The 27,455-nt window shown below is 42.6% G+C and overlaps 1 protein-coding gene across 1 annotated transcript in view; it reads left to right on the top strand.

Moving 5' to 3' along the window:
* The window catches only part of LOC131923140 (WD repeat-containing protein 87-like), a 42,213-nt gene extending 15,930 nt beyond the window's left edge, over positions 1-26,283 (top strand). The window contains exons 7-9 of the mRNA XM_059278102.1: positions 18,032-18,303; positions 18,797-23,983; positions 25,715-26,283. Of these exons, the coding sequence (XP_059134085.1) occupies positions 18,032-18,303; positions 18,797-23,983; positions 25,715-26,283 (6,028 nt within the window). The remainder of the gene's footprint in view (positions 1-18,031; positions 18,304-18,796; positions 23,984-25,714) is intronic.
* The last annotated feature ends 1,172 nt before the right edge of the window (positions 26,284-27,455 follow it).

Here is a 27,455-nt window from a genome sequence, read left to right as displayed (position 1 = left end):
GGGTGCATTAATATCAATAGGTTAAACAGAATTTCTGCAAACATACATTAAACCTTAATTCACTCATAACTCCTCCTTTTCTTTATAATTTTTTAAACAAAATCTAACCTAGTTAGAAAAAACCCAAACTTATACAATTCCTACAAACCCATATTGAAAAGCAATATTTTCAATCTAACCATTAACACTTTGAAAACTTTTAGCAAAACATCCAAAAGCAGTTTCTTAATAAAACTCTTTACACCTTAAAAGTAGTCTCTTAGTATACCCCATTTGCGTTTCTTACTAACGAAATAATCCACCCAAACAATTTTTTTAATTAAGTAGACTAAGGAATATTAACTCTCCCCTTTTCTTTATAATTTTTTAAACAAAATCTCAAGCCTAGTTAGAAACCCCAAACTTATCCATTTAAACAGTTCCATTTGTAACACAAAACCAGTTCTGTATGTAATTCCATTTTTACATAAACAGTTCCACAAAACAATTGCATTTTTAACATAGAACAATACTTGAATCACCAGCATATATGCATACACAAAACTGTATCTTGAGTCAAGGTAGAAACAATAAATTTCTTCATTTAAACAGTTCCATTTTTAACCCAATTCCAGAAAACGGTTTCTAGGTCATTACTATAAGTAAACTCAAAATTGTCCCATTGCAATGAAATCTCTATTGTTCATTTCATTTCTTAAGTCCCAAAATTCAAATGATAAATTCTGGTACTAGGCCTTCCAAATATGAAGAAATCCATAACCAAAATTTTTGTAGTTTTATCTCATTTTAAGTTCAAAAAGTTCAAACAAGAAATAAATTCTGGTATCAGGCTTTCACTTCCAAATATGAAGAGACATTTTACAACCAAAACTTTTTGCAGTTAACAATTTTAGTTCAAACAAGCGTCTCTGCAACTTTTATTTTCAAGCCAGAGACCCTTTTAGTTATAGTAATATGTTAAACTGCACCATTTTTGCTGTTAGCTCAGGTTTTTCTGTGTTGCGTTGATTTTCCACGGATCTCAGCTGCGGATGCCTTGTTGTGCTGGTTCTGGCGTCCGCCATTCTTAGCTTCTTAGCGGCTTCTGGAACTTTTGAAAACTGCTCAGACTGCCTGCTTTGCAGTCTGCTAGGACACTAACTTCTCTATCTCAGGTTCTTTCACCATATACATTAAGAATAGACTCATACTTAACATTTACACTTTACAAACTCACATATAACATTTTTTGCTAAGCATTTAGACTCACATTCAACATTTACATGTTTTTACAAACTCACAACATTAACATCTACTTATTTATACTTCTTAAGGAAACTATAGAACTACTTTAGCAAATATATTTCTTATTACTTCTTATATATTTCTTATATTCATTCCATCTTATTCTTATTTAAACTTATATTTACAACTAGCATCTTTACTTCTTACAAGCTTATTACTATATGTCTTAAGACTACCTTAGATACTTCTTGCAAGCTTATATTCTTGTTGTTGTTATTTTATGTGCATTGGTGTTTTGTCTGTGTGAGGATGTCAGATCCCCTGGAACTGTAGTTACAGACAGTTGTGAGCTGCTATGTGGGTGCTGGGAATTGAACCTGGGTCCTCTGAAAGAGCAGCCAGTGCTCTTAACCACTGAGCTACCTCTCCAGCCCTGCAAGCTTATATTCTTAAAGGAACTCTATAGATCTATTTTACAAACTTATTTAGGGCTACTATTAGCATATATTTAACTTCACAAACACCTAAAGATTTCTTTTTTTTGTTTGTTTGGTTTTTTTTGTTTGTTTGTTTTTTTCGAGACAGGGTTTCTCTGTGTAGCTTTGCACCTTTCCTGGAACTCACTTGGTAGCCCAGGCTGGCCTCGAACTCACAGAGATCTGCCTGCCTCTGCCTCCCGAGTGCTGGGATTAAAGGCGTGCGCCACCACCGCCCGGCTACCTAAAGATTTCTTAACACAGGTCTAACAAGACAGAATTTCTACAAATTCACATATCTTATTTTCATCTTTTTCTACTTCTTACTCTTAATTATTATCACTATCTCTATTAGAAAGATTCTCTTAACTAGACAAGAAGTACATACATCATTTCTAAAGCTTAGAGTTTATAGTCAGCTTGCTATAAAGCACTGGAATTTAGTGAGTGTTGTTATAGAATTGTGATAGTTGTTGCTAGGGGACTGTAACCTTCCCAGGATGATGCCACACTCCAAAGTTGCCAGTTCTCTCAGCCGTTCCGGACCAGCAGAGATGCACTGTCAGCGGTAGACAGTTTTTAACTAGAGGCTGTCCCTTCACCCAAATTCATAGTAGTCCCCTAAGTGCTTCAATTCAGACAAACATTTCTATTACAGCAGTACTTTTGGTTTGTTCTACTGAAAAACTTCACTTCACCCTGAGGGTGAAATTACCGTATTTAGCTACTGTAAAGCTCTTCGCCAAATACCGCACAGCTATTAGGTGATATAAAGTATTTTTCCAAAGGAGCTAGTAAAACCACAAGCGGCACAGCTCCGAACTCTATTTCCTCACTGTTTGCATTAACCAGTGACAAAACCGCAGAAACACTAATTGAGCCACTTTCATTCTGGTTCCTTTATAGGAACGTCATTGGAGCTGACCTTCCTTAGTTCCACGCTCCTTACCAGATGCTCCAGTAACCACCAAGCTTCATTCTCCTCTTGTGAAAAAAACACAAACATGTCCTCAACCCCATATTAACAGGATCGGGACCCTTCCATAATCCCAAGCAGGGATCTTTCCATTTCGCATTACCCTCAGCTAAAGGACCAGGAAGATTGGAGTGAGCTCTAATATGGCCCACAAAGCATGGCAGCTTTCTTTTGTGAATAGCATCTTGAATTTATTGAAACATTTTGACTTGGTTGTTGTTAGTTCCAATATTTTCACCAAAACTGTTACTATTCAAAGGAGTGAAGAACATAGATGTTCTTTCATGAAACATATCCTTCATTAGCTTACTCTGAGAAAAAGCATTTTCAGGATTTAGTATTTTCATTTCATTAGCTTTAACTCCTGATATTATTAGCAGCTGTGATATTTAGCATTGATTTCTTATAAGGAACCTTCAGGTGAAGCAACTATTTTTTTAAGACAAATTTTTCTGAAGTTTGTTCCCATCTATAAAGCAGTCATTTTTTTTTGAATGCCTGTTTCCTTGTCTCCTTAGTAGATTTGCAAAGGAATTACTCATTGCAGGCAGTTTGTTCAAAAGGTAAATAATTTTTAATTTCACGTAAGTTTCTTCATATCTAAAACAACGTTCAGTGTATAAACTGCTTTCCCTTGTTTTAAGGATTTTAAAGTGGCTTGTTTGCTCTTGTAGGTAGCTTTCTGTCATCCAGCTACTGTAAAAATTTTGCACAGCTGTTAGGGTAAATAAGGCATTTAACCAATGGAGCCCCAAACTGCGAAGCATCTATTTCCATACTTAAACTCTTAGATGATTTTCCTCCTTATTCTTTTAAAAGCTGTATTTTAAGTTTACCATGAACGTATTTTCGAGCTGACAAAAGTGTTTCAGGGCAATGTTGCCATCTTTAACGAAAAAACTACCTTTCCCAGAATGCATTTCCCTTATCAGTCCATAATAATATCAGTCCCTTATATCAGTCCTTTATATCATTTCCCTTATATCAGTCATTTCCCATAGTTCTTTTCGGGTCTGAGAGTCAACTGGTTCTCTTTTACCAGACTTGCTTACAAATTCTTGCCCGGGAGGTTTGAATAAAGTTTTTTGCTTTTGCAATGGGAGATTTGAACAAGCACTTTACATTTTCAGCTTTGGCACATTGGAGATTTCTGTTCTTTCCTCAGCTGGCTTCAACAGGTGTCTCTCCTTCATTTGACACTGGCCCCAAATCAGAACTGCACCTGCCTCGTTAGCCAGCATTGATGCTGGCATTTCTGATAGCAACTTTCCTCGGGGCTTGTGTTTGTCTTAGCCAGTCAGTGAAAAACAAGATGATTTACAACAGCTTTTCCATAGCTCCTTCAGAGAGATTTTCTCCCACTGATCTATCTCATTTTGCTTGTTCCTTCCTTCCCCAGATGCAGAGCTTCAGGTATCTGTCTGAGGCTCTTTTCCTCTGCTAGCTGCTTTTGGAGGTAGGGGCTTTTATTCTCTCCCCAAATCTGCCTCAAATTCTAGCAGCTTTTTCAGGTCATATATTTTCTGGGGAGGATTATGTCCCTTCTCTGTTTCTTCAGAGTCTTTCTCCCAGACAGTTCCCAGTTTGGTCTCAGTTTATCCCCTCTACCCCAGAAACAGTTTCCGACACTACAGTGGCGGCTTTCCCTGCTTCTGAAGGTAGGGGTTTTTGTCCGTTTGTTTTCAGGGTCTGTGTGGTTTGCGTACAGACTGAAAATCTAACAAAGGAGGGATTTTGCCATTTCTAAACTCCCATTAGAACAGGTGTTTTGCCTCTTCAGGTCTTCACCTGGCCCAGTCCCCCAGTGGGTTGTGTTTGCTTGTCTGGGTGCTCAAGGACAGAGCTTATGCCAGAGGCAATCACCCCTCAGGGCTACACTCCATCTCACAGGAGTCTATTGAAACAAAGCTTTTCTCAAAGAGGTGTTTTCTCTGACAGAAAAGAAAGCTTTACTCCTGGATAGTTCTGTTCTGCCCTGGCTGGGCTCTTTCCCAGACAGCATTCTGACTCAGCAGCACAACTGCTTCAGACACAGTTCAGCTTTACTGTTTTCTCAGAAAGGTCCTTACTCTGATAGGAAAGCTTTTTCTCAGATTTCTTTTTGCAGTTGTGGACCTATCAACCCGGGACTTGAAGGAAAGTGGACAACTGTGCTGTTCCCACCGGCTTTAGCTTTGTTTGTTCATTAGCAATCTTCCCCTGGGTCCTGCACCTTCCTGCCTCAGCTCTGTGCTCCAGGAAGTTTGCAACTGCAGGAACCGTAGTATCCCCAAAGTGCACTCCAACTCAGACCTGGCCAGTCGCCTCTGTGTTTTTGGTCAGAAGCGAGGATACAATGCTAACGGAGTTTGCATTGCTTCAGGGGATCTTTGCTTAGGACGATTAGGAGCACCTTTTCGTAGCTCACTCAGAAACAAAACCCTTGATGCCTCAGCTCAGCTGTAACTGAAAAGCTTGGCTTTTTGCTTTTCTCAGGTAGTTTCCTGACCTTTTGGGCTCTCTATAGCTCTGCACCCACTACTCTCCCAAGTGTTTCCCTCAGGGTACTCTGACCCACTGTCTTTTACTAGCTTGAAGAGACAGCTTAGTAGAGGTTTTTTAGGAACTTGTCCCTGCCTCCTGCATTGCAGAGAGGACTTTTAAACCTTGAAAGAACAGAGAGGTTTTGCTGTCTTAAGAGGTTTGTTGTTTTCCCTTAGAGCTAATCACAGGTGGTCCCCATACTAATATCTTCAGGTGATTCTAATTTGTCCTTCTGAGAAAGAGGCTTTAGTTTTTAAGTTTAAGAGAGCTTTTGAGAAAGATTAAGGCTTTTTAGAGATTTTTTTTCCCCAAAAATTTTCCAAGAAAAGTTTTGTAGTTTAAGAAAGACATTTTCCCCCCAAGAGAGGAAGACCAACTTTCCCCAAAACTCCTGAACTTTAAACTTTGGCTTTTTACAACCTCATTTTTGCCTCAGGGAGAAATCGCTTTCTCCTGCCGCTTGGACTTTGCATTTCAGCTGTCCCCAGGACAAAAGCTTCCATAGGAAACTTTCTTCCCTATAAGCTCAAAGAAGAGCTTTTTTACTACCTGTAAAGCTCAAAGAAAGATTTTTTCCCAGTTTGCGTTCATAGCCCCCAAAGTTAGAAAATTGAGTTTTTTTGTCCAGTTGCCTTACTTATCTTAAATTTTTTTCTACACAATCTTACACTTCTAAGTTTTTCCTAAACTATATTACTACCCTATACCTTATACTTACTTTTCACAGATAGAAATTGAGAAAGGGATAGAAGATAGAAAATTTTGACAGAAGAGAATTGCACTGCAGCATCGGACATCCTTCCAGTCCGCTTTCCTTTTCTCTCAAGGATAAAACCCCTGCCTCTCAATAATATATATATATATATTATATATATATAAAATATATATTTTCCATAACACCAGCATGCCTTTCCACTGGCAGGGCTGACTCAGCACTTTCGCCAAAAACTCTGTAATAAAACTATTATTTTTCTTTATCTTTAGTCCCTATTACTTTGTCTTTTAGTCCCTGTTCATTTGTCTTTAGCCCCCCTTTTTTGTCCCCCCTTTTTTTCTTTAGTCCCTTTTTTTCTTTTTTCTTTAGTCCCTGTTCAGGCACCATTCTGTGGGGCATTTACCACCACCCCCACAGTTCCCCAGAGTTTTCTTGAGTGCGAGCAGCAGGAAATATTAGATAGAAGGATTTATTGCAGAGAATCTTGTGAAGATAAACAGATAGAAAATAAAGGATAGCCTCGAGAGGGCCTGGAAACTTTTCCAACAGGCCCCGACTGTCTCTGCTCCAGGGTTTTTATAGAGACGCCAAGGGGTGGAGCAAAAGACCTCCTCCCCCAGCACAGCCAAGTGCAGACCATCTCAGACACCTGCACTCAGGCCCGTGGTCCTAATCATCCTCTATGCGGACCTGCTGGGTAAAGCCACGAGGAACCCCAGAATGGGCTCCCCCAGACTATTTAGGTCCATATCATCTTGTAAAGTTTGAAATAAATTGCTTAGTTCTTGAGTTGTTAATCCAGTTGTGTGCTGTAGCCAGTTAATATCTCCCAGCAATTTTTAAAAATCATTAAGTGTTTGTAATTGATCTCTCCTGATTTGTACTTTCTGTGGTTGAATTTTTTGTAAACCCATCATATCCTAAGTTATTAATAGAATCTCCTCTTTGTATTTATTCAGGAGCAATTTGTAATTCCCAACAAGGCAAAATTTTCTTTACTTCTTCAAACATTTTTTTAAGGGATCTGTGTCTGAATCAGCTAGGAAGATATCATCTATATAATGGTAAATTATAGAGTGAGGAGACTTTTTACAAATTAATTCCAGTGGCTGTTGTACAAAATATTGGCACAAAGTGGGGCTGTTTAACATCCATTGTGGAAGAACATTCCATTGATACCTCTTAACAGGCTGGGAATTATTATAAGTAGGCACTGTGAAAGCAATTTTTTTCCCTGTCCTGTTCTTGTAAAGGTATAGTAAAAAGGCAGTCTTTTAAATCAATCACTATAATAGTTCTTTAGGGAATAGAGAAGGCAAGGGAATTCCAGGCTGTAAAGAGCCCATTGGCTGAATCACCTCAATAATAGCTCTTAGATCTGTTACTATTCTCCATTTTCCAGGTTTCTTTTTAATGACAAATACAGAAGAATTCCAAGGACTGGTCGATTCTTCAATATGTTCAGCATTTAGCTGCTCCTGTATCAGCTGTTTTAATGCCTGTAATTTTTCTAATGTTAAAGTCCATTGTTCCACCCAGACAGGTTTGTCAGTTAACCATTTTTTGGTTTTTTTTTTCAAAACAGTATTGCTCTGTGTAACCCTAGCTGTCCTAGAACTTGCTCTATAGATCAAACTGGCCTTGAAATCACAAAGATCTGCCTGCCTCTGCCTTGAGTACTGGGATTAAAGGCATGCACCTAGTGTCAGTTAACCATGTTAAAGGTAGGGCCGTTGGTATCTTTGAAAGCTCAACAACTGTTGTGCACTGCTTGTGTGCAACCTGAAAGGTTGGTGACTGCTTTTGATAATAACTTTTAATGTTTCTCACTGAAGTATCCTTTATTTTATGGTTTGTTTCTGAGATTGGAGGAATGTTAATCTGTGTTTTCTATTGTAACAAACCATGTCCCACATACGGCTTTAACTTATCTACCTTTTCTTCTGGCCCTATACACTCAATCCACCTTGGACTTTGTTTTACCTGAGATAAATTTCCAATCCCTACAAGCTGAATATTTACCTCCTGAAGAGGCCAATCTGGATGCCAAGATTTTGGTGAAATGATTGTTACATCCATGCCTCTGTCAACCAAACCTTCAATTACAATGGCAGCCAGCTGCCATTTATTCATATTTTTGGCTTTGGTCTTTGATCACTTATAGAAGTTTAGCAAAATGCTTGTTTTATGGTCTCTCCTGAAAATTATTTGTTTGTTTGTTTGTTTATTTATTTATTTATTATGTATACAGTGTTCTGCCTGCATATATGGCTGCAGGCCAGAAGAGGGCACCAGATCTCATTACAGATGGTTGTGAGCCACCATGTGGTTGCTGGGTATTGAACTCAGGACCTTTGGAAGAGCAGTCAGTACTCTTAACTGCTGAGCCATCTCTCCAGCCCTCTCCTGAAAATTTTGTTCTATCTATTGGAGCTGTGCTGTTATCTAGAACAATATTGGTTCGGTTTTTTGTTTGTTTGTTTTTGTTTTTGGAGACAGGGTTTCTCTGTGTAGTTTTGGTTGCTGTCCTGGATCTTGCTTTGTAGACCAGGCTGGTCTCCAACTCACAGAGATCTGCCTGGCTCTGCCTCCCGAGTGCTGAGATTAAAGGCATTCTCCACCACTGCCCAGCTCGGTATTGGTTTTTAACAACAGGCATTCGGTTCTTTAATTGCTCTGTGGAAGAGTTTCCCCCGTGGTGACAGGAAATGATTGAATCAAATTTGACATGACCTTTTGATTTTTTCTTAAAAAATTTAGAAATCACTTCTCCTATCAAGGAGCATCATAAGTGTGAGATCCAATGTTAGCTGTATTTTGGATGCATTCATCTATGAGTGCTGATCTTGACTTTAAAAGTCTAATCACCTTTTTGCATTCTGAATTAGCATTTTCAAAAGCCAAAGATTCAATGAATATTTGTCTAACTTCTGGATCTGATATTATTTACAGCTGAGGTCAATCTTTGCAAGAAAAAAAAATCAGTGAAAGCTTTTTTGGGGTCTCGTATAATTTTAGTTAATGACTTGATCCTCTTACCTGATTCTTTAACCTTGTCCCAAGCATTTGAAACTGTGTTACAACATAGGGCCAAGGTGTAATCATCAAATCTAAACTGTCTTTGCAAATCAGCATTTTGGTCTTCACTGAGAAACTGGTCCTGGGAAATACCAATACCTTTAGCTCTATTTCATTTTTCTATGACCCTAGGTTCCTCTTTCCACCATATTCTCCATTGTAACTGAGGACCAGTTCCAATATTGTCTTGGGGGATAATTCTATTCCAAGTTGCCCATGAATTTAACATTTGCTTCACAAAGGGTGAATGTATACTATATGAAACAAATGCTTCCTTATATCTCCTCAAATATAACATTTCTACAGGATTCCAGCTAACTTCTGCATAGCCTTGGGGGTGTTTATCATCTGGTGATTGTTCTTCTATGGTAACTGGATAAATTAAGGTTGGTTTTCTAACAACCTTGGGCCGTTCCTCTTCAGTTTCATCATGCACTGGTGTGGTAGGTTCTGCTCTAAATTTCTCTGTGTCTGTGAATATTTTTATTAGTTTCATTAGTAGGTCTTTCTAGGGCTTGTATCAATTTTTCATATTTGGTACAGATATCAAATCATTTTTTAAAAGATAAAATAGGAATTACCAAATAATAATTCTAATTAACATGTCAGTCCCAGATAAGTTTGTTACCCCTTAACTTTTCCACTTTTGAACCATCCATTGTGGAACCATACAGAGACCTAACTCCCTGCATCATAATATTCCCTATTCTTAATTTGGGAAAGATTATATATATTATAATATATATTTTTTAATAAAAACCTAATTCCTGCCTTAAGAATTCTCAAGTGTCCTGTCAGAATGGCTATGATCAAAAACACTAACGACAGCTTATGTTGGAGAGGATGCAGAGCAAGGGGAATACTCCTCCACTGTTGGTGGGAATGCAAACTTGTACAACCAGTGTGGAAATCAGTATGGCGGTTTCTCAGAAAATTGTGAATCAATCTTCCTCAAGACCAAGCCATACCACTCTTGGGTATATACCCAAGGAATGCTCAATCATACCACAAAGATACATGCTCAGCTATGTTCATAGCAGCACTGTTTGTAATAGCCAGAACCTGGAAACAACCTAGATGCCTGTCAACTGAAGAATAGATTAAGAAAATGTGGTACATATGCACAATTGAGTACTACTCAGCAGAGAAAAACAATGACATCATGAAATTTTCAGGCAAATGGATGGAACTAGAAAATATCATCCTGAGTGAGGTAACCCAAACTCAGAAGGACAAACATGGTATGTACTCACTCATAAGTGGATTCTAGATATAAAGCAAAGGACAATCAGACTACAACCCACAGAACCAGGGAGGCTACATAGCAGGGGGGACCCTAGGATGACTGTGGCTTACAATAAGTTTTGGTTTTGCCCAACCACTGGGCAAGCTTTAGTGAAACCTTTCACTATTAGGATAAGAATTTGTGCCATATCAAGTGATGAAAGAAAAAAAAAAGAATTCTCAAGTATCTCACCAGATATGCTCACTTTTCAATTTTTCCACAATAGCAATAATGGAGCTGTGTGTCAGATACAGCAGTGGTTCTCAGCTATGTGTGGGGGGAGGGGCAGCGGGGTGTTCAGGATGGAGTGTCCAGGCAGCTGGGCTAACTCTGCTCATCCCAGGTGCTTGTGCCACTGAGAGGCACAGAGCTGGTGTAGGGCCAGTCCTTGAGGTGAGTGGCTGTGGTGGGGTATCCAAACAGCTGGGCTAGCCACTGTGATGCGCAGGCCAGGGCACCTGCAGCTGTTCATGTGCAGCTGGGGGCTGAGGGCATGGGCCCCCTAGATGACAGAGCTGGTTGACTCAGGGGGCTGTAGAGCTGGCATTGGGTGGCTGTGACTATGACCTGGGGAATGTTGGCCCGGCGAGTGCAGGGAGACTGCTGCTGGAAAGCCCACGTCGGGAAAAGCTAGTGATCTTCAGCAGCACAGTGAAGTGGTGACTTTAAAAGCCACTGCGTGATCTTGCTAGGTGTTGGACGCCAGATGAAGCATTTACCTATATTGTTCTACTATTAATAAAAACTCAGGAGTCAGATACTGGGATAAAAATCTGATAGATCCAAAGAGCAGTGGAGGGATGATCAGCTGACCCCCAAGTTTTCCAAAGTTTCACAGATGGAAAAGGCTGCAAATCTCTCTAAGCCCCTCCCTATATCTTCCTGTGCCCCTCTATCTAGGTCCTCCAAAACCTCTATGGCTTATTCTGGTCATCCAATCACTGACACTACCCTCTGATTATTAATAATAAAAACTTTATTAGCAGTCTCAGAGTATCAGTGCAAACAAATATCTCACAACACAGGGTTTCTCTATGTAGCTCTAGCTGTCTTGGAACTCACTGTGTAGACCAGGCTGGCCTCAAACTTATAGAGATCTGCCTCTGGGATCCAAAGTGCTGGGATTAAAGCTGTGGGCCACCACGCCTGACTATTTTTTTCTTTGAAAATTTTCTAGGCTGGGAATAGTGCGCACCTTTACTTCCAGCACTCAGGAGGCAGAGGCAGGTGGGTCTCTGTGAGTTTGAGGCCAGCCTGGTCTACATAGTTCTACACGAGTTCCAGGACAGCCAGGGTAACATAAGCAGCTTCTAGTTGAGCACTAGCTACACTTCTCCACGTTCAGTCCATATGTAAGAGTTTCTTCAGCAATAGGACCTTACTTACCATCAGGTTGTAGAGAACAACCAATAGCCTTGGCAATATCTTGTGATGTTTGGGGAGGTGCATCAGATCCCTTTGGCCAATGTCCTGTTAAGACAGCTGGACTGAGAGTCCTAGTCAGGAAATAACCCATTTCTGGCACTGGAGGTTTTCCTTGATGCCATAAGATTTCTGGTTGGGGGCATCATCTTCCCCATTCTATGGTGACTCCATTTAAATTCCTTTCACATATGTATATATTTCATGACATTTCTACAGTAGTAGGTTTCTCATCATTTTTTTTAATGGCAAATTGAAGCCCTGGAGAGAGCAGAAGGAAGGACTATTTAGGAAGAGTAGACATAGCTGAAGAACAAACAGTATCAAAATCACTTTATTCTCAGGATTAATATCCCAGAAGCATGATTGCTGGTCTGCTCCATCATCACCAGGACGAAGATCAATACTTCTGAGTCTAGAATATGCAGGGGAAATGTATGTTTTGTTTGGTCTAGAGAATGATTTATGATAGTCATACTTTTGGTTTTGAATGATTGGATTTAAGTAAATGGTAAGTAAATGTAAAAGAGTAAGTCACAAGTAGTGGACAGAGTCAGCAGATATATATTAAAGCACCATCAAATTGGGTGCTACAGACATCCAACAGAAACCACTGAAGCATCCCAACTGAGAAAAACAAATAGAAGGTAACATGGAATCAGGAGCTTACAAACATCCTGCAGAAGTCCACTGGGGAAATCCTGTTAAGACAGCTGGACTGAGAGTCCTAGTCAGTGCAGAGTCCTCTCTGTATGGTTTCCAAGTAAATAACACACAGCCGCAGATAAATGGCATCACTCACTTGGAGGCGGAAAGAGCTTGGGAAAGCCTTGAAACAGTCACGCTGTTCTGATCAGGACTTTTTCACAGCCCAGAGCCTCCTCTCCAGGGTTGAGATTCAGTTCTTCTTCCCACCACAGACATTTTATATGATGGCGTAAATACTAGCCTTGGCTGGAAACAGTTCACCTTTGGGCTTTTCTCAAAGGCACAATGCTTAATATAGCTTGTTTTTCTCTGTCACAGAGCTGGTGTGGGGACAGCAACATGAGTTCTGGAGGACCCTCAACATAAACATGATTGGGTCTGATGATAGGGGCCATTCTGACTTCCAGAACTGGCTTTCAAGTGAATATAAAAAAGCACATGACAATTCACCAATAAAATATACACTACAAGGTCCAATGGAGTCTCCTGCACAGTGCCTAAAAAGGCAAATGATGTTATTAATAACTTCACCCATGCAAAACCAAAACATGGCTAATTTCTTTCTGATCCGGGTTTCATCTGGTTTCAGGGTTGTTTTATTTGCTTGGTAGTTTTCTGAAACAGCATCTCTCACCACATAGATTAGGCTGGCCTGGAAACCTGTATGTAGCCCAAGCTAACCTTCAACTTCAGATTCTATTGCCTCAGCCACCCAAGTGTCTACTTCTGATTTGGGTTTTTAGGAAAGGGTCTCTCCTCAGAAATCTGGAATTCCAAGCTGAAGCCCAGAAGGGAAAATGGTGAGCATATCTCATGTAAAGACTGTATGGACAGAACCCTGTTACTCTGTTCTTTTTCAGTTTTAATTTTGTTATTTTAGATTCTTTATTCTATTTTTTGTATATGAGTGTTCTGCTTGCATTTATGTATGTACACAGTGTGTGTGTGTGTGTGTGTGTGTGTACCTGGTGCCCATGGAAATCAAAAGAGGGTTGTAAATGTTACAGCTCCTGAGGGAAAAGTATCCCTGGCTATCAGAAGTCAGGCTATACCTGTAAGTGTTACAGCTCTGAAGGAGAAGGAATCCTGGCCGTTGGAAGCCAGGCAATACCTACAGCTCTGTTCTGATGGGGGATGATATTCCCCGCCCTCGCAGGAATGTAACAATCCTGCTCCTCTCCAAGAGAGTTGCTACAGCTCAGCTCTGCTCCACTGTGCTAATGGGATTTCCTTCTCAGAGAAGTAGCAATTCTGCTCCTGTTTCAGCGAAAGTTGTTACTTCTCTGCTCCGCTCCACTCAGGCAAAAGAAGGTCTTCACCCAAAACTCATTCAAGAGATTTATTGGGAGGGAGGAATCCAGCAGAGTGGCTGCCTCTGCCAGGGTGGCAAAGGGCAGCTCTCAACTGAACAGGTGCAGGACTTACACAGGGCTCCTTAGGGTTGGGGTTTTTCCAAGGTGAAGATTTTCAGGGTGAGAGTTGGTTGGATGTTAATGCCTGTGCTTGAACAAGCTCAGAGATTGACTGGATTTTGTGCTCAGGGATAAACTGATTTTCTTGCTGAGGGATTGGTTGGTTTCATGCCCAGTTGGTCAGGGGCAGACTGTGTTTCTTTGGCTCTGGTTTCAGGGGCAGGTGTGTTTCTTTCACTGGCTCTGGTTTCAGGGGCAGGTGTGTTTCTTTCACTGGCTCTGGTTTCAGGGGCAGGGTGTGTTTCTTTCACTGGCTCTGGTTTCAGGGGCAGGTGTATTTCTTTCACTGGCTCTGGTTTCAGGGGCAGGGTGTGTTTCTTTAACTGGCTCTGGTTTCAGGGACAGGGTGTGTTTCTTTCACTGGCTCTGGTTTCTTTGGCTGGCTCTGGTTTCAGGGACAGGGTGTGTTTCTTTGGCTGGCTCTTTTACCCTACAAGGGTTAACTGAGCTGAAGTTACAGGTGGTTGTGAACCATCACAGGGGAGCTGGGAACCAAACGTAGGTCCCTTGCAAAAGCAGTAAGTGTCCTTAACTGCTGAATCATCTCTTCAGCACCCCCTTGTCACTCTCTTCTTAACAGGAAACCGTTTACAGGATGAGCTTCAATCTTCTATAGGTCATAGAACCAGATAGGACAAGCTAGATCAGGGCTTTGTTATTCAATGCTAATCAGCACTGGAACTCTGAATACAAGAAGGGGGTCTACAAAAACCTGGAAATGCCAAGCAAAAATCTGAATATGCATGTTTTCATGAACTTCTTTTCTCAGCTTCTGAGCTAGAAAAAAAAGGACTGAATTTGTTGCAGGCAAGGACATGAATGCCATCAGCTACATTTCAGAGGTAGGCAAGTCTGAGCATGTGCAAAAACGACAATGAGAAGTTAGGACACAGTCCACCACAGAAGAAACCCTGCACGGTGCAAGGTCTTGTATTGTGCAAGAACACAAGAGCTCTATGCTCATCTCTGTAACTGTAGTTCAAATCTTTAAAACAAGGCTCTGGGAATTCCCAGTTTCAAGGGCATCCAATGACTTAAATGTCTTAGGGAGCCTTGGACATGTACTTACATTACTCATTTGCTGATATTAACCCCCAAGATAGAAGATATGACCACATAGGATGATTCCTTCATGGCATGTGCTCATTTCAGAGGCAGTGGTGGCATGCAGTGAAACTTCACTCTGGAACTGCACTATTGTGTGTGGTGCCTCACAGATCATAACCTACTATTTTCCCTTCCCCTCTACTTTCTGAAGACAAAAATAAAAAGATAGTAGGTAGATAGGTAGGTAGATAAATGGATAGATAGATAGATAGTTGGATGGATGGATAGATAGATAGATAGATAGATAGATAATAAAAATTTGGGCTGGTGTCTTAGTTAGAGTTTCTATTGCTGTAAAGAGACACCATGACCATGGCAACTCTTATAATTGAAAATATTTAATTGGGGTGGGTTATAGTTCAGAGATTCAGTCTGTTATCATCATGGTGGGACATGGCAGCATGCAGGCAAACATGGTGCTGGAGAGGTAGCTGAGAGTTCTACGTCTTGTGCAGGCAACAGGAAGTGAACTGAGACACTGGGTGGTATCTTGAGCACAGGAGACCTCAAAGCCCACCTCCACAGTGACACACTTCCTCCAACAAGGCCACACCTCCTGATAATGCCATTCCCTTTGGGGCCATTGTATTTCAAACCACCACAGCTGGTGAGATGACTCAGAGGTAAAGGTGGCTCCTGACAAGCCTGAGGAACTGTACACAAGGACCCACATGGCGGAAATTGAGAACCGACTCCCCAAAGTTGTCTCTTGACCTCCACACATGCACCATGACACAGGCACACATACAGGAAAAAATGTAATAAATAATCATTTTTTCCTGAAGATAAATAATTCCAAAAAACAAAATACACACCTAATATTGTGCTTTCAGAGAAAAATCTGGATTTGGATGGACAAACAGATGCATTTACCCTGACAGCTAGATTAGCCCCTCTTCTTGAGGAAGCCCACTCATTCCTGGTGACATGATGGGTCACAGAGATCTGGAAAGAGCAGAAAAACCAGGGGAGCTCTTGAAAACACCTACTTGGGAAGGCAAATTTATGAATGAAATCTTGTAGGCAAATGACATCAAGCCCTCTGGATACTCCTCAATCACTGTCAGACCGGCAGCTTTACTCTTTCAAAGATTTATTTTTGTGTATGAGTGCTTTTCATGCATGTATGTGTGTGTATCACATGAATGCTTGGTGCCTATGAAGGCCAGAAAAGGGTGTCTAACCCCCTGGAACTACATTTTCAAGATAGTTGTAAGCCACCATGTGGGTGCTGGAAACTGAACCCAGGTCATCTATAAAAGCAGCCAATGCTTTTAATTGCTTTTGTTTATTCACATTTCAAGATGAATTACTCAAGCTGGGCATGGGGGTAGTGCTTTGTAATCCTGCCTTTGGGAGGCTCAATCAGCTGGATAAAGAATTTGACATCAAGACACCACCTCAAAAAGAGCCAAAGATTGAGGGGGTGGTGGTGGAGAAAGAGAATGGTAGGTACCACCAATAAAGGCTTAAGACTCAGAAACCCAGAGATCGTGGAAGGGCTTGCTCTATGGCATGTTGAAGTTTGAGGTGTGAGTTTGAGAGAACACCAGTAAGCATTTTCTCCAGAGGAAGTCTTATGTAGTTTTCTGCATTACTCCATCCACCCTTTGGACTATTTATGGACTACACCCCAAGTATTAGGTTATACTTTAGTTGTCTGAGGTGAGCCTTATCACACTCCTGCTGTCAGGAATTATGAAGGAACAATTCTAGGCATTCAACTCTGAACTCCTAAACCATGCTCGGAATCCCAGCACTTGGCAGGCACAGGCAGGAGGATCTGGAGTTCATGAGACCCTGTCTCAAAAAAAACCCCTCCCCCTCAAAAAAACCTCTGAAACCAACCAAAGAAATGCAACCACAACAATAAATTACTGGAACTCTCTTAAGCCAGGTATGGTACTGCACACTTTTAATCCCAGCAATTAAGAGCCTGAGCAGAAGGATCACATTTGAGGCCAACCTGGCTTACTTTTAGTCCAGCCTGTACCACACAGTAAGACCTTCTAAAAACTAAACCAAAACAAAACAAACCACCACCAACAAAACAATCAACCCTGCATTCTTCTCTTTTCTTTTACTGCTTTGCCTGGGTGGCGTCAAGGGTTTCAAAAGATCTCTTTTCCAGATTTCTTCTGGGGCCAAAAGGATATTTTTCTTTCCATTTACTCTTCTCTTTCTTCTCTCTCTGTGTTCTACTTCAGTCTAGTCTGCTTTAAATGACTTTACCCCTGCCTCTTCCGTTGTGCTTTATAAATGTTTCCTTCTCCTTTATTTCCTCTTCTGTTTCCTTTAATTTCCTGTTCTCTTTTCTCTTGTTTCTCTTCTAAACTGTTTTCAGGTCAGCTGGTGGTGGCACATGCCTTTAAGCCCAGCACTTGGGAGGCAGAAGCAGATGGATCTCTGTGAGTTCGAGGCCAGCCTGGTCTACAGAGAGAGTTCCTGGACAGCCAGGGCTGTTACACTGAGAAACCCTGTCTCAAAAAACCAAAACAAAATGTTTTTAAAGATTTATTTTACTTTTCTTTTATGTGTGTTTTGCCTGCATGTATGTATATGTACCATGTGTGTGCAGTGCCTGCAGAGACCAGCAGGAGGCATTGATCCCCTAGAACTGGAGTCACAGGCATTGTAAGCCACCATGTGGGTTCAGGGAACCAAACTCAGATCTTCTGGAAGAACAGCCAGTGCACTTAACACTAAAATATTGAATCATCTCTCCCATCACTCTTTTCTTCCTTCCTCTCTCCCTCCCTCCCTTCTTCCCACTCTTCTTCCCTTTCTTCTTCCCTTCCTCCCTCCCTCCTTCCTCCCTCCTTCCCTCCCTTCCATCTTCCTTCCTTTTCTTTGAGTAGGATCTCGCTATGTAGACCAGGCTGTCCTTGAACTCACAGAGACCCGCCTACCTCTGCCTCCTGAGTGCTGGATTAAAGGTGTGCACTGCCTCTACCACTGCAGCCGCTGCTGCCACCAGCCCTGTCCCTCTTTAAATTGTCTTGTCCCTTGCTCAGTGTTGTCTTCCTTTCTTCATTACTTTTGTAGGCAAGAAATGATTGATGATATCTCTCTAAGCCATCTGCTGAGGATTCAAGCTAGCGACATGGATTGCCTGATCTCTCATGTGAAGGAGAGGTTAAATGAAGACCTGACCATGTCGCACAGAGGCAGTTCACTCCGTTTTTCCTTTGATTCGGTGACCCTGGAGGAACTTGAGACAGCTGCGGAACAAGCATTTATACCTTTGTCAGAATCTGAAAAGATTGATGGACTGAAGAAAAGAAAGAAACGTGTTCAAGACAAGACCAGAAAGATTGGTATGTATGAGGTGATGATGCGTGGGACCTTCGTGGGGCCGGTCTTACTAAGGCAGGGCCAATAAGGCAAAGGTACATAAAAAGTGGGAACAGTGAAGTGGGAGGGGCTGGTCACAGGAAGCAGTATTCCTGAGAAAGGTCTACCCGGCGGCAATTACCAAAGTTGTCTTTAGGATATTGAACCTGGATAAAAGTGTGAGCATTGCCGGGAAGTGGTGGTGCACGTCTTTAATCCCAGCACTCTGGAGGCAGAGGCAGGCTGATCTCTGTGAGTTCAAGGCCAGCCTAGTCTATAGGGTAAGTTCCAGGACAGCCAAGATTATACAGAGAAACCCTGTTTGGGGTGGGGAGTAGGGGGAGTGTGAGCATTGGTAAATTCTAAAGCCTTGTCCCCTTTGCCTTTATTACTCTAATCGAAGTTCACTGATGAACTATCACAGAATGTCTCACAACCTCTACATTTTCTTACTATTTTTCTCCCAATATCTCACAGTTAGAAAAGCCCTGAAAGTGTCCAAGAGAAAAAAGGCAGATTTGCAAAAGGTGCCTTCCGTGATATCAATTGAACAAAGAAGGGCTAGGAAACTCCTTCAAGGTGACATCCAGGATGCTTCCTTAATGCCAGAGCTCAGCTCTGAGCAAACCACGGAAAAACAGGAAGTAGGGATGAAGGCAGGCAAAGAGGTCCTGGACCTCCTGGGAGCCACAGATAGAGAAGCGACCATTAAGCAAAGAGAAGCTTACCTTAAAACGCTTTTGAAACAAGCAGTGAGAAAAGAAAAAGTAGCACAGCAGGAGCTGAAAGAAGGTCTTCCAGAGATGGCTGCTGAAACACCCAAGAAAGAAGTCCAAAAGGGACTCCTACCACCTGCTGAGCCAGAAAAAGACACAATGAAGACATACGAAAAGTTGAGTCATGGTTTGGCGGGGCCCCCTGGGCGTATGAGCCGATCAGACAGGAAGTCTTGGCGAGAGGATATCTGCAACCTTCTCACTTCAAGAATAGCGAGTTCTTATCCAGACACAGAAAGGGACCTGGGTAAAGAACTGCAGGATTTGGCTGAGGTGGTGCTCACCGACCAACCCAGCTTGGCTCTTTTCCAAGACATATGTCCTGAGAGAAGGGTCTCACGAACCATGCCATCAGAACCTGAAGCAGTTGTGCAGGAACCATCTGTCCCTAGAAGAAAGGTGGCTAAAAAAGCTATCAAGGAGGAAGTGCCAGTGCCAGTTCAAAAGGACACAAGCTTTCTGAAGAAACACAAGATGTCTTCTCCAAAAGGCAAGAAAAGTGGATTGGATTTCTCAGACAGTCATTGGCCCTTGGAGAAAAAGAAAAGTAAGGCAATGGTCACGAAACCAGGCAAACAGAAAGGAGAAAGAGTTGAAGACAAAAAGGAGTTGATAAAGCTTGAAGAGAAAAAGAGATTGATAAAGCCTGAGGAAACAAAGAAGAAAAAAATAAAATTAATTCCAGATGAGAAGGAACCAGCCTACCCAGAGGAGACACTAACACGTGATGAAGAGACACCTGCTGCCCTTCAAAAACTGTTAACTATGGAAGACCGGAAGTTACTTCAAGAAGAAATAGCCCACCCAGAGGAGACACTAACACGTGATGAAGAGACACCTGCTGCCCCTCATAAGCTGTTAACTATGGAAGACCAGAAGTTACTTCAAGAAGAAATAGCCCACCCAGAGGAGACACTAACACATGATGAAGAGACACCTGCTGCCCCTCAAAAGCTGTTAACTATGGAAGACCAGAAGTTACTTCAAGAAGAAATAGGACTAACTAGAAAACCAGGCAAACAGAAAGGAAAAAGAGCTGAAGACAAAAAGGAGTTGATGAAGCTTGAAGAGAAAAAGAGATTGAAAAAGCCCAAGGAAACAAAGAAGGAAAAAATAAAATTAATCCCAGATGAAAAGGAACCAGCCTACCCAGAGGAGACACTAACACGTGATGAAGAGACACCTGCTGCCCCTCAAAAGCTGTTAACTATGGAAGACCGGAAGTTACTTCAAGAAGAAATAGCCTACCCAGAGGAGACACTAACACGTGACAAAGAGACACCTGCTGCCCCACAAAAGCTGTTAACTATGGAAGACCAGAAGTTACTTCAAGAAGAAATAGGTCTAACTAGAAAAGAGAAGAAACAACTTAGAAAAGAAAAGAAGACAAAACTGACCATGGATGAAAAGAAACCAACCCATCCAGAAAAGACAATGATTCCGGACAAAGAAATGCATGAATCCCCACAAAAAGTGTTAAGTACAGAAGACGTGAAGTTAGCTCTTGAAGAAAAGGAACTGCCTAGACAGGAGAAGAAGCTACATAAAGAAGAAAAGAAAGCAGTCTCAGAAGAAGGAACGATGGCCCTGGAAAAGAAAAAGTGGGATGGGCAAAAGATTATGGAAGCCCATGAGGAGAGCATGAGGGCCAGGCAACCGAGAAAGCGAAGAGAGAGGAAACACAGAAAGAGGAAGCAGGGAGAGGAAGAGGAGAAAGAGGAAGAGGCTGGGGAAGAAAAGCAACTGATCCCAGATGTAGAAGAACAAGTTGAGGAAAGGAAGCTACAGCCTCAGGAAGAGAAGAAACAGAGAACTGAGGAGGGTGAGGAGGAAACATATTCTTCTCCAGAAGAGGAGGAAACATTTGAGGAAGAAAGTGAGGAAACATCTGAGGAAGAAAGTGAGGAAACATCTGAGGAAGGAAGTGAGGGAGCATTGGAAAGGGAGAGCCTGACAGAGCAAGAGGATATATTGGCTCAAAAACAGGATTGGCCTATAGAAGAAGAAAAAGAAGCTGATAGACTAGTCAGGGAAGAGGATGAACAACAGTGGGAAAAGTGGCCAGAGCAGGCGTTGGGACAAGAACAGGAAAAGGAAGAGGAAGCCAAGGAGAAAAAACATTTAGCTCAGGAAATAGAGAGACTGGACCTAGGAGAGAAGGAAGAGTTTGAAAAAATGAAGGAAGTTAGGCCCACCTGGAAAGGGAGAAGAAAAGCTTACCCGGAAAAGAGAAGAACCCAGAAAGATACAAGGATAACTGAAGGAGAGAAGAGAGCATTCTGGGAAAAAGAGAAGATGGGGCCAGCAAAGGAAGAGGAGAAGGGGGAAGAGGAGGGGGAGGAAGAAGAAGAGGGAGAGGAGGAAGAGGAAGAAGAGGAGGAGGGAAGGAAGGAGGAGAAAGAAGCAGCCAAGAAAGAAGAGAAATGGAGAGCTGAAAGAGAAAGATTATCCATTCTAAGAAGTCAACTGACTCTGAAAGAGGAAGAAGAGCCTGAGCCTGTGAAAATAACACAGCGGTCAAGGAAGGGATTAATGGTGGTTCCAGAAGACGAGACAATGCAGGAGAAATGGCTTGCAGAAAAAAAGAAACAGGCAAAGAAAAGGGAGAAAGCAACTGAAGGAAGAAAAGAGAGAACCAAGAAAAAAGAGAAACCAGTTCTACAGAGTGAGAAAGAGGAGAATCAGTTCCAGGAGGAGGGGAAAGAGACTGAACAGAAAAAACAATTGGTTCCAGAAGAAGAGAAAGCGATGCTAATAAGAAAGGGTCCTCAGGCTGGTGAACTCGAGAGCTGGTTCCAACTGGTTCCAGAAGAAGAGGAAGAGATGCTACAAAAGGAGAGTCCTCAGGCTAGTGAACTCGAGAGCCAGTTCCAGGAAAAAGAGGAAGTGATATTGACCCCAGAAGACTGGGAAAAGAGACAGGAAAAACAGGCTAAAGCCAAAGAAAGAATGGGGCTAGGAAAGGAAAAGACAGAAGTAACCTTAAAAGAAGAACAAATTAAGAAAAAACAAGAAAGATTGTTCCAGGGAGAGAGGAAATTAATCGATATCTTTAGGATCAAGCGGGGGCACCTTGTTAAGGATAAGAAAAAAGGCAGAGAGGAAAGAAAGCAGGCAGTTAAGGAGCAGGCTGTGGAAAGTGGGGTTCTTCCTAAAGAGATGGAAGCTGGTGCCAAGAAAAAACTAGGGGCTAAAGAGATGCAACTGTTGAGGGACCTGGCTGGAATACTTAGAGAAGCGAGTTCAATGCCTTTGGGGGAGACAGACATACCAGCAGAAGAGCATAAGCTCCCTGCTATTACAGTTGTTGGCCGAGGATGGGAAGTTCTTAAGAAACAGGGGGTAAAAGTTGAAGAGAGGAAGCAAGCCGGGAAAGAGAGAAAGCGAGAAGGTGACAGGCTGACTGAGAAAGCCCACTTGGAGGAGGACTGCAAGATCTTAAGGAAGAACCAGGAGACGATTTCCCTGGATAGAGCCCAGGTAGAGACACTGCTGATGAAGCTCCAGGAGGGACAGTTCTTAAAGCAAAAGCAGCTAGCAGAGCTTGGCAAGCACATTGAAGAGAGAGAGCCAGGAAAGATACAGCTGAAGTGGCTGCTGGACAATGTCAGACATCGCCTCTTTGAGGAATGGGCTGAGGAGAAAATGGAGAAAGGCTTAACTTATCCAGAAAGAGCAGGGGTGTCTAAGGAGGAAAAGGAAAAGGAGAGGATAGAAGGTGAAGAGGAAGAGGAGGCTGTGCCTAAGAAAAAGAAAAGGAGATACCTGAAGAGAAAGGTCAGTTTGAGTGAAGAGGACTTACAGAACTTGACTGAGGAACAAAGGAAAAGGAGGCTGATCCAAAAAAGGAAAATGGGAAAGAGGTTGGCTGAGAAGAAAAAGAAGCTGAGTGCAGAGGAGGGCCTAGATGAGGAAGAGGAGGGACATCTCATTCAAGAAGAGTTGGGGCATGTTGGGGAGGAAGACAAGGTCAGGGAAGATGAGAAGGGGGTTCTTAGTGTGGAAGAAGAGAGCCCAAGTGAGGAAAGCCTGAGAGAAAAAAGTTCGAGTGAGGAAAGCCTGAGAGAAAAAAGCTTGAGTGAAGCAAGCTTGAGAGAAAAAAGCTTGAGTGAGGAAAGCCTGAGAGAAAAAAGTTTGAGTGAGGAAAGCCTGAGAGAAAAAAGCTTGAGTGAGGAAAGCCTGAGAGAAAAAAGCCCAAGTGAGGAAAGCCTGAGAGAAAAAAGGCTGAGAGAAAAAAGACAGAGAGAAAAAAGCCGGAGAGAAAAAAGCCTGAGAGAAAAAAGCCCAAGTGAGGAAAGCCTGAGAGAAAAAAGCCTGAGAGAAAAAAGCCTGAGAGAAAAAAGCCTCAGAGTAAAAAGCCTCAGAGAAAAAAGCCTCAGAGTAAAAAGCCCAAGTGAGGAAAGCCTGAGAGAAAAAAGCCTCAGAGTAAAAAGCCTCAGAGTAAAAGGCCTCAGAGAAAAGAGCCTCAGAGAAAAAAGCCCAAGTGAGGAAAGCCTGAGAGAAAAAAGCATGAGAGAAAAAAGCCCAAGAGAAAAAAGCCTGAGAGAAAAAGGCCTCAGAGTAAAAAGCCTCAGAGAAAAAAGCCTGAGAGAAAAAAGCCCAAGTGAGGAAAGCCTGAGAGTAAAAAGCCTCAGAATAAAAAGCCTCAGAGTAAAAAGCCTGAGAGAAAAAAGCCCAAGAGAAAAAAGCATGAGAAAAAAAAGCCCAAGTGAGGAAAGCCTGAGAGAAAAAGGCCTGAGAGAAAAAAGCCCAAGTGAGGAAAGCCTGAGAGAAAAAAGCCCAAGTGAGGAAAGCCTGAGAGAAAAAAGGCTGAGAGAAAAAAGACAGAGAGAAAAAAGCCGGAGAGAAAAAAGGCTGAGAGAAAAAAGCCTGAGAGAAAAAAGCCCAAGTGAGGAAAGCCTGAGAGAAAAAAGGCTGAGAGAAAAAAGGCTGAGAGAAAAAAGTCCGAGTGAGGAAAGCCTGAGAGAAAAAAGGCTGAGAGAAAAAAGTCCGAGTGAGGAAAGCCTGAGAGAAAAAAGGCTGAGAGAAAAAAGCCTGAGAGAAAAAAGGCTGAGAGAAAAAAGCCTGAGTGAGGAAAGCCTGAGAGAAAAAAGGCTGAGAGAAAAAAGGCTGAGAGAAAAAAGCCCAAGTGAGGAAAGGCTGAGAGAAAAAAGGCTGAGAGAAAAAAGGCTGAGAGAAAAAAGCCCAAGTGAGGAAAGGCTGAGAGAAAAAAGCCCTAGTGAGGAGGAATTGAGTCTCAGTGAAGAGGAGAGCCTCAGTGAAGAGGAATTGAGTCTCAGTGAGGAAGAGAGCCTGAGTGAGGAGGAGGAAGAGAGCCTGAGTGAGGAGGAAAAGGAGGAGAAAGAGGAGGAAAGGAAGGAGAAAAAGAAGAGACTTAAAGACACCTCGCTTTTAAAAAAGGAAAGAGTGTTGAAATCGGAAGCAGCCTTTCCCAAACCGTGGTGGAAAGTTGAATCTCTTGCTGAGGAGAGGGAGGGTATAGTTGGACGGAAAATACTTTTTAAGAAAGAAGGCTTGCTTGATGGAAAGAGAGATTCTAGATTAACAGACAAAAGCCACTTAGTAATTCCACACCAGGTGCCCCCAGGGGAGAAAGAGGAAATATTCCTGAGGGAGCTGAAAGGAAGATGGGATACTCAATTTCCTGAAGTACTCCCCACAACAAGCTCATGGGGAAGACAAGAGACTGCGATCTTGGGAAAAGACAGGAAGGATTTTTTACAAGTCACAGGAGCTAGCTTAGAGACTCAAATCCCAGAGTGGCTCCAGAGACCACAGTTGGAATTACCCATTGCCCTACAACCACAGACGCCTAAAGGTGACAAGTCGAGTTGGCTTGTTCCATTGGAGGACACTAAGGACCGGGTTGTACCTCCTGCCCCAGCCTCTTCTCCTGAAAAGTTTCCTGGAAGATATAAAAGCACAGCCTATGCAGGAGCAAGCATCTCCCATGAGGGCTGGGTAACTGATGCCTTTGGGAGGCTTGAAGCAGGAGAACAGCTCTCCAGGGAAAGTTTCCATCGACTGCACCAACTCCTCAGAGACTTCTGCTCACCCAGTTACTGGGAGGGGATACAGCTTTCCAATCTGAAGACCGTTGTTCAGCACCTAGATGTAGGCCAAACCGATCTATCACAATCCCGTAAAGACGTTTTTAGTCCCCTGCCCTTAAAAGTGATCCCTCCGATTAAAAGAAAAGAAGAGAGGTGGCAGACATCATCCTCTATCCCTGAACCAATGGTCATTTCAACCACCCAAAGTCAAACCCCAGAAGCCTTCAGCTGGGATCCTTCTGCTGTCAAGGACACAGAGCACCTTTATCCAACCAGAAGGGATGGTCTTGGAGCTGCCTATCCCTTTAAGGATAGAAACACCCTGGCCTTGATGTTCAAGGACTTCCCAGACTCAAGGGCAAGGAAGATAGTACCTGTCCCTGGACCAGTGTCACCACTGAGCCCCAGTAGGACTGCGGACTCAAAGGCTGTACATTGGCAGCTTTTAGATAAGTCACACAGAAGCGCCCGTATGCAGCAGTTATCAGACACCCTCAAAGACATTGAGATGCGACACTTTTATCCCGCCCAAAGAGACATTCTCACAGGGGCCCATGCATCTGTAGACAGACAAACTTTGGCCCTGATGTATCAAAAGGAACTCAAGGCTCTTAAGAGAAAAGGCAGGTATCCCATATTGGCCAAATTGGAGAAGACAAAGCCTGTCTCAGAAAAAAGAGAAGCGCTGCCTTCATGGGAGACGTTTGTGGCGCTCTACCATGTTTTACAGATGCTACAGCAGCGGTATGCCAAAGACATGACTACTTGGATGGAAAAGTTTTACCAGCTCATGGACCTGTACCAGATTAAGTCCCCCCGAATCCAGAGGCTGCTGCAGGACCTGCTACTGAGAAAACCGCCCCAGTCCCAAGAGTTCGTCTCCAAAGAGACTCTCAAGGCCGTGGAGCTAGTGCCCGGGGAGCGGCTGTTCTACCGTCTGTTTTGCCGTGGTGCCCCTGCAGGTTCCCTTAAATTCTGGGAAGTGATACCCCTCTCTGGGAAGAACAATGTGGATACCGTCCAATCTGTGGGTATTGCCCAGTATGGGTTCCTAGAACTCGCCTGGAAAAGCTTACCTCAAGTCAATCCTTACTTGGTCAAAAAACTGCCCCCTGTTTCCCATCATACTCACTGACAGGACCTGCTATCAGGACTCTGAAATCATTCTGGAAATGAGCCTGGGATACAGATTTTAAGCCTCTTGACTTGTTCCCCACATCGAGGAGTGGGCTGTACTAGGACCCACCACCTCCACTCAGCTACCATGTACGAAATAAAATGCCGTTCCTCATTCTTAACAAATACTCTGCTTTCTTTTTCTTCAAGCCTAGAATCTCCAGGAAAGTGGCCAGCGGAAGTGGTTACCTTTTATGTTAAGGGGAACAATTGTTTCTCAATTAATGGAACGCATACATTCCTCTGTGGGCAGGAGTCAGTATCTGCTTCCTTTAAGTCTGTCCTAGCCTGTTTCTCCCCCTCCCTCTGATTAATATTGATTGTCCTCGGGGGTTCTGGGAAATTTATTTATGCAGCATTAATAGAAAAATCAGAGACAGCCCATTAATTGTGTCTCTTCACAAACTTGCACCTTGACTAACTTCCTAAACATCTCTAAGCCTTGCTGTACTTGTCTACATAATGGGGGTATAGAATGAAATAGTAGTTTAATGGTTTATTTATGTGCATGCATGTGTGTGTGTGTCTGTGCATGTACCCTGTGTGTGGAGGTACCCATGGAGACCAGGAGAGGGTGTTGAATCCCCTGGAGCTGGAGTTGTAGGTGGTTCTGAGCTGCTGGACGTGAGCACTGGGACCAAACTTGAGTGCTCTGTAAGAGCCACCTCTCCAACCCAAAACAATGGATTCCAGCTTTTAGAATTGGCAGCTTTTAGATAAGTCACACAGAAGAACTTGACAGCCGGAAGAATCTGTAGTCTAGACCTTGCTCTGGCAGCTACTGGGTCTTTGATCTTTGTTTTGCCTTCCTCAGAGTAAAAATGGTGATATTGAGGCCTACCTCGGAGGCATGCACAGCACAGTTCCTATAAGACAGATTTTTGTCGTATTCTTTTGTTGATATAGGGCACTGCCAGACTTACTATGTAGTCAAAATTGGCTTTGAACTTGTGGCAGTCCCCCCACCTCTACCTCTCAAATTTTTCAATTACAGATGTGTACTACATCTGGCTATCTTTTGGTTTTCTATGTTTAATTTCTAAAAGGAGAATCATCTGGCCTCCAGTTTCAGGAGCTATTCTCATAGAGATGTTAAGTATATGAATGAATTCATGTAACAATGAGCTGGGA

The sequence above is a fragment of the Peromyscus eremicus genome, chromosome 1 (genome assembly GCF_949786415.1).
Source record: "Peromyscus eremicus chromosome 1, PerEre_H2_v1, whole genome shotgun sequence".
NCBI classification, from domain to species: Eukaryota; Metazoa; Chordata; class Mammalia; order Rodentia; family Cricetidae; genus Peromyscus; species Peromyscus eremicus.
This window is presented reverse-complemented; position numbering and strand designations above follow the sequence as displayed.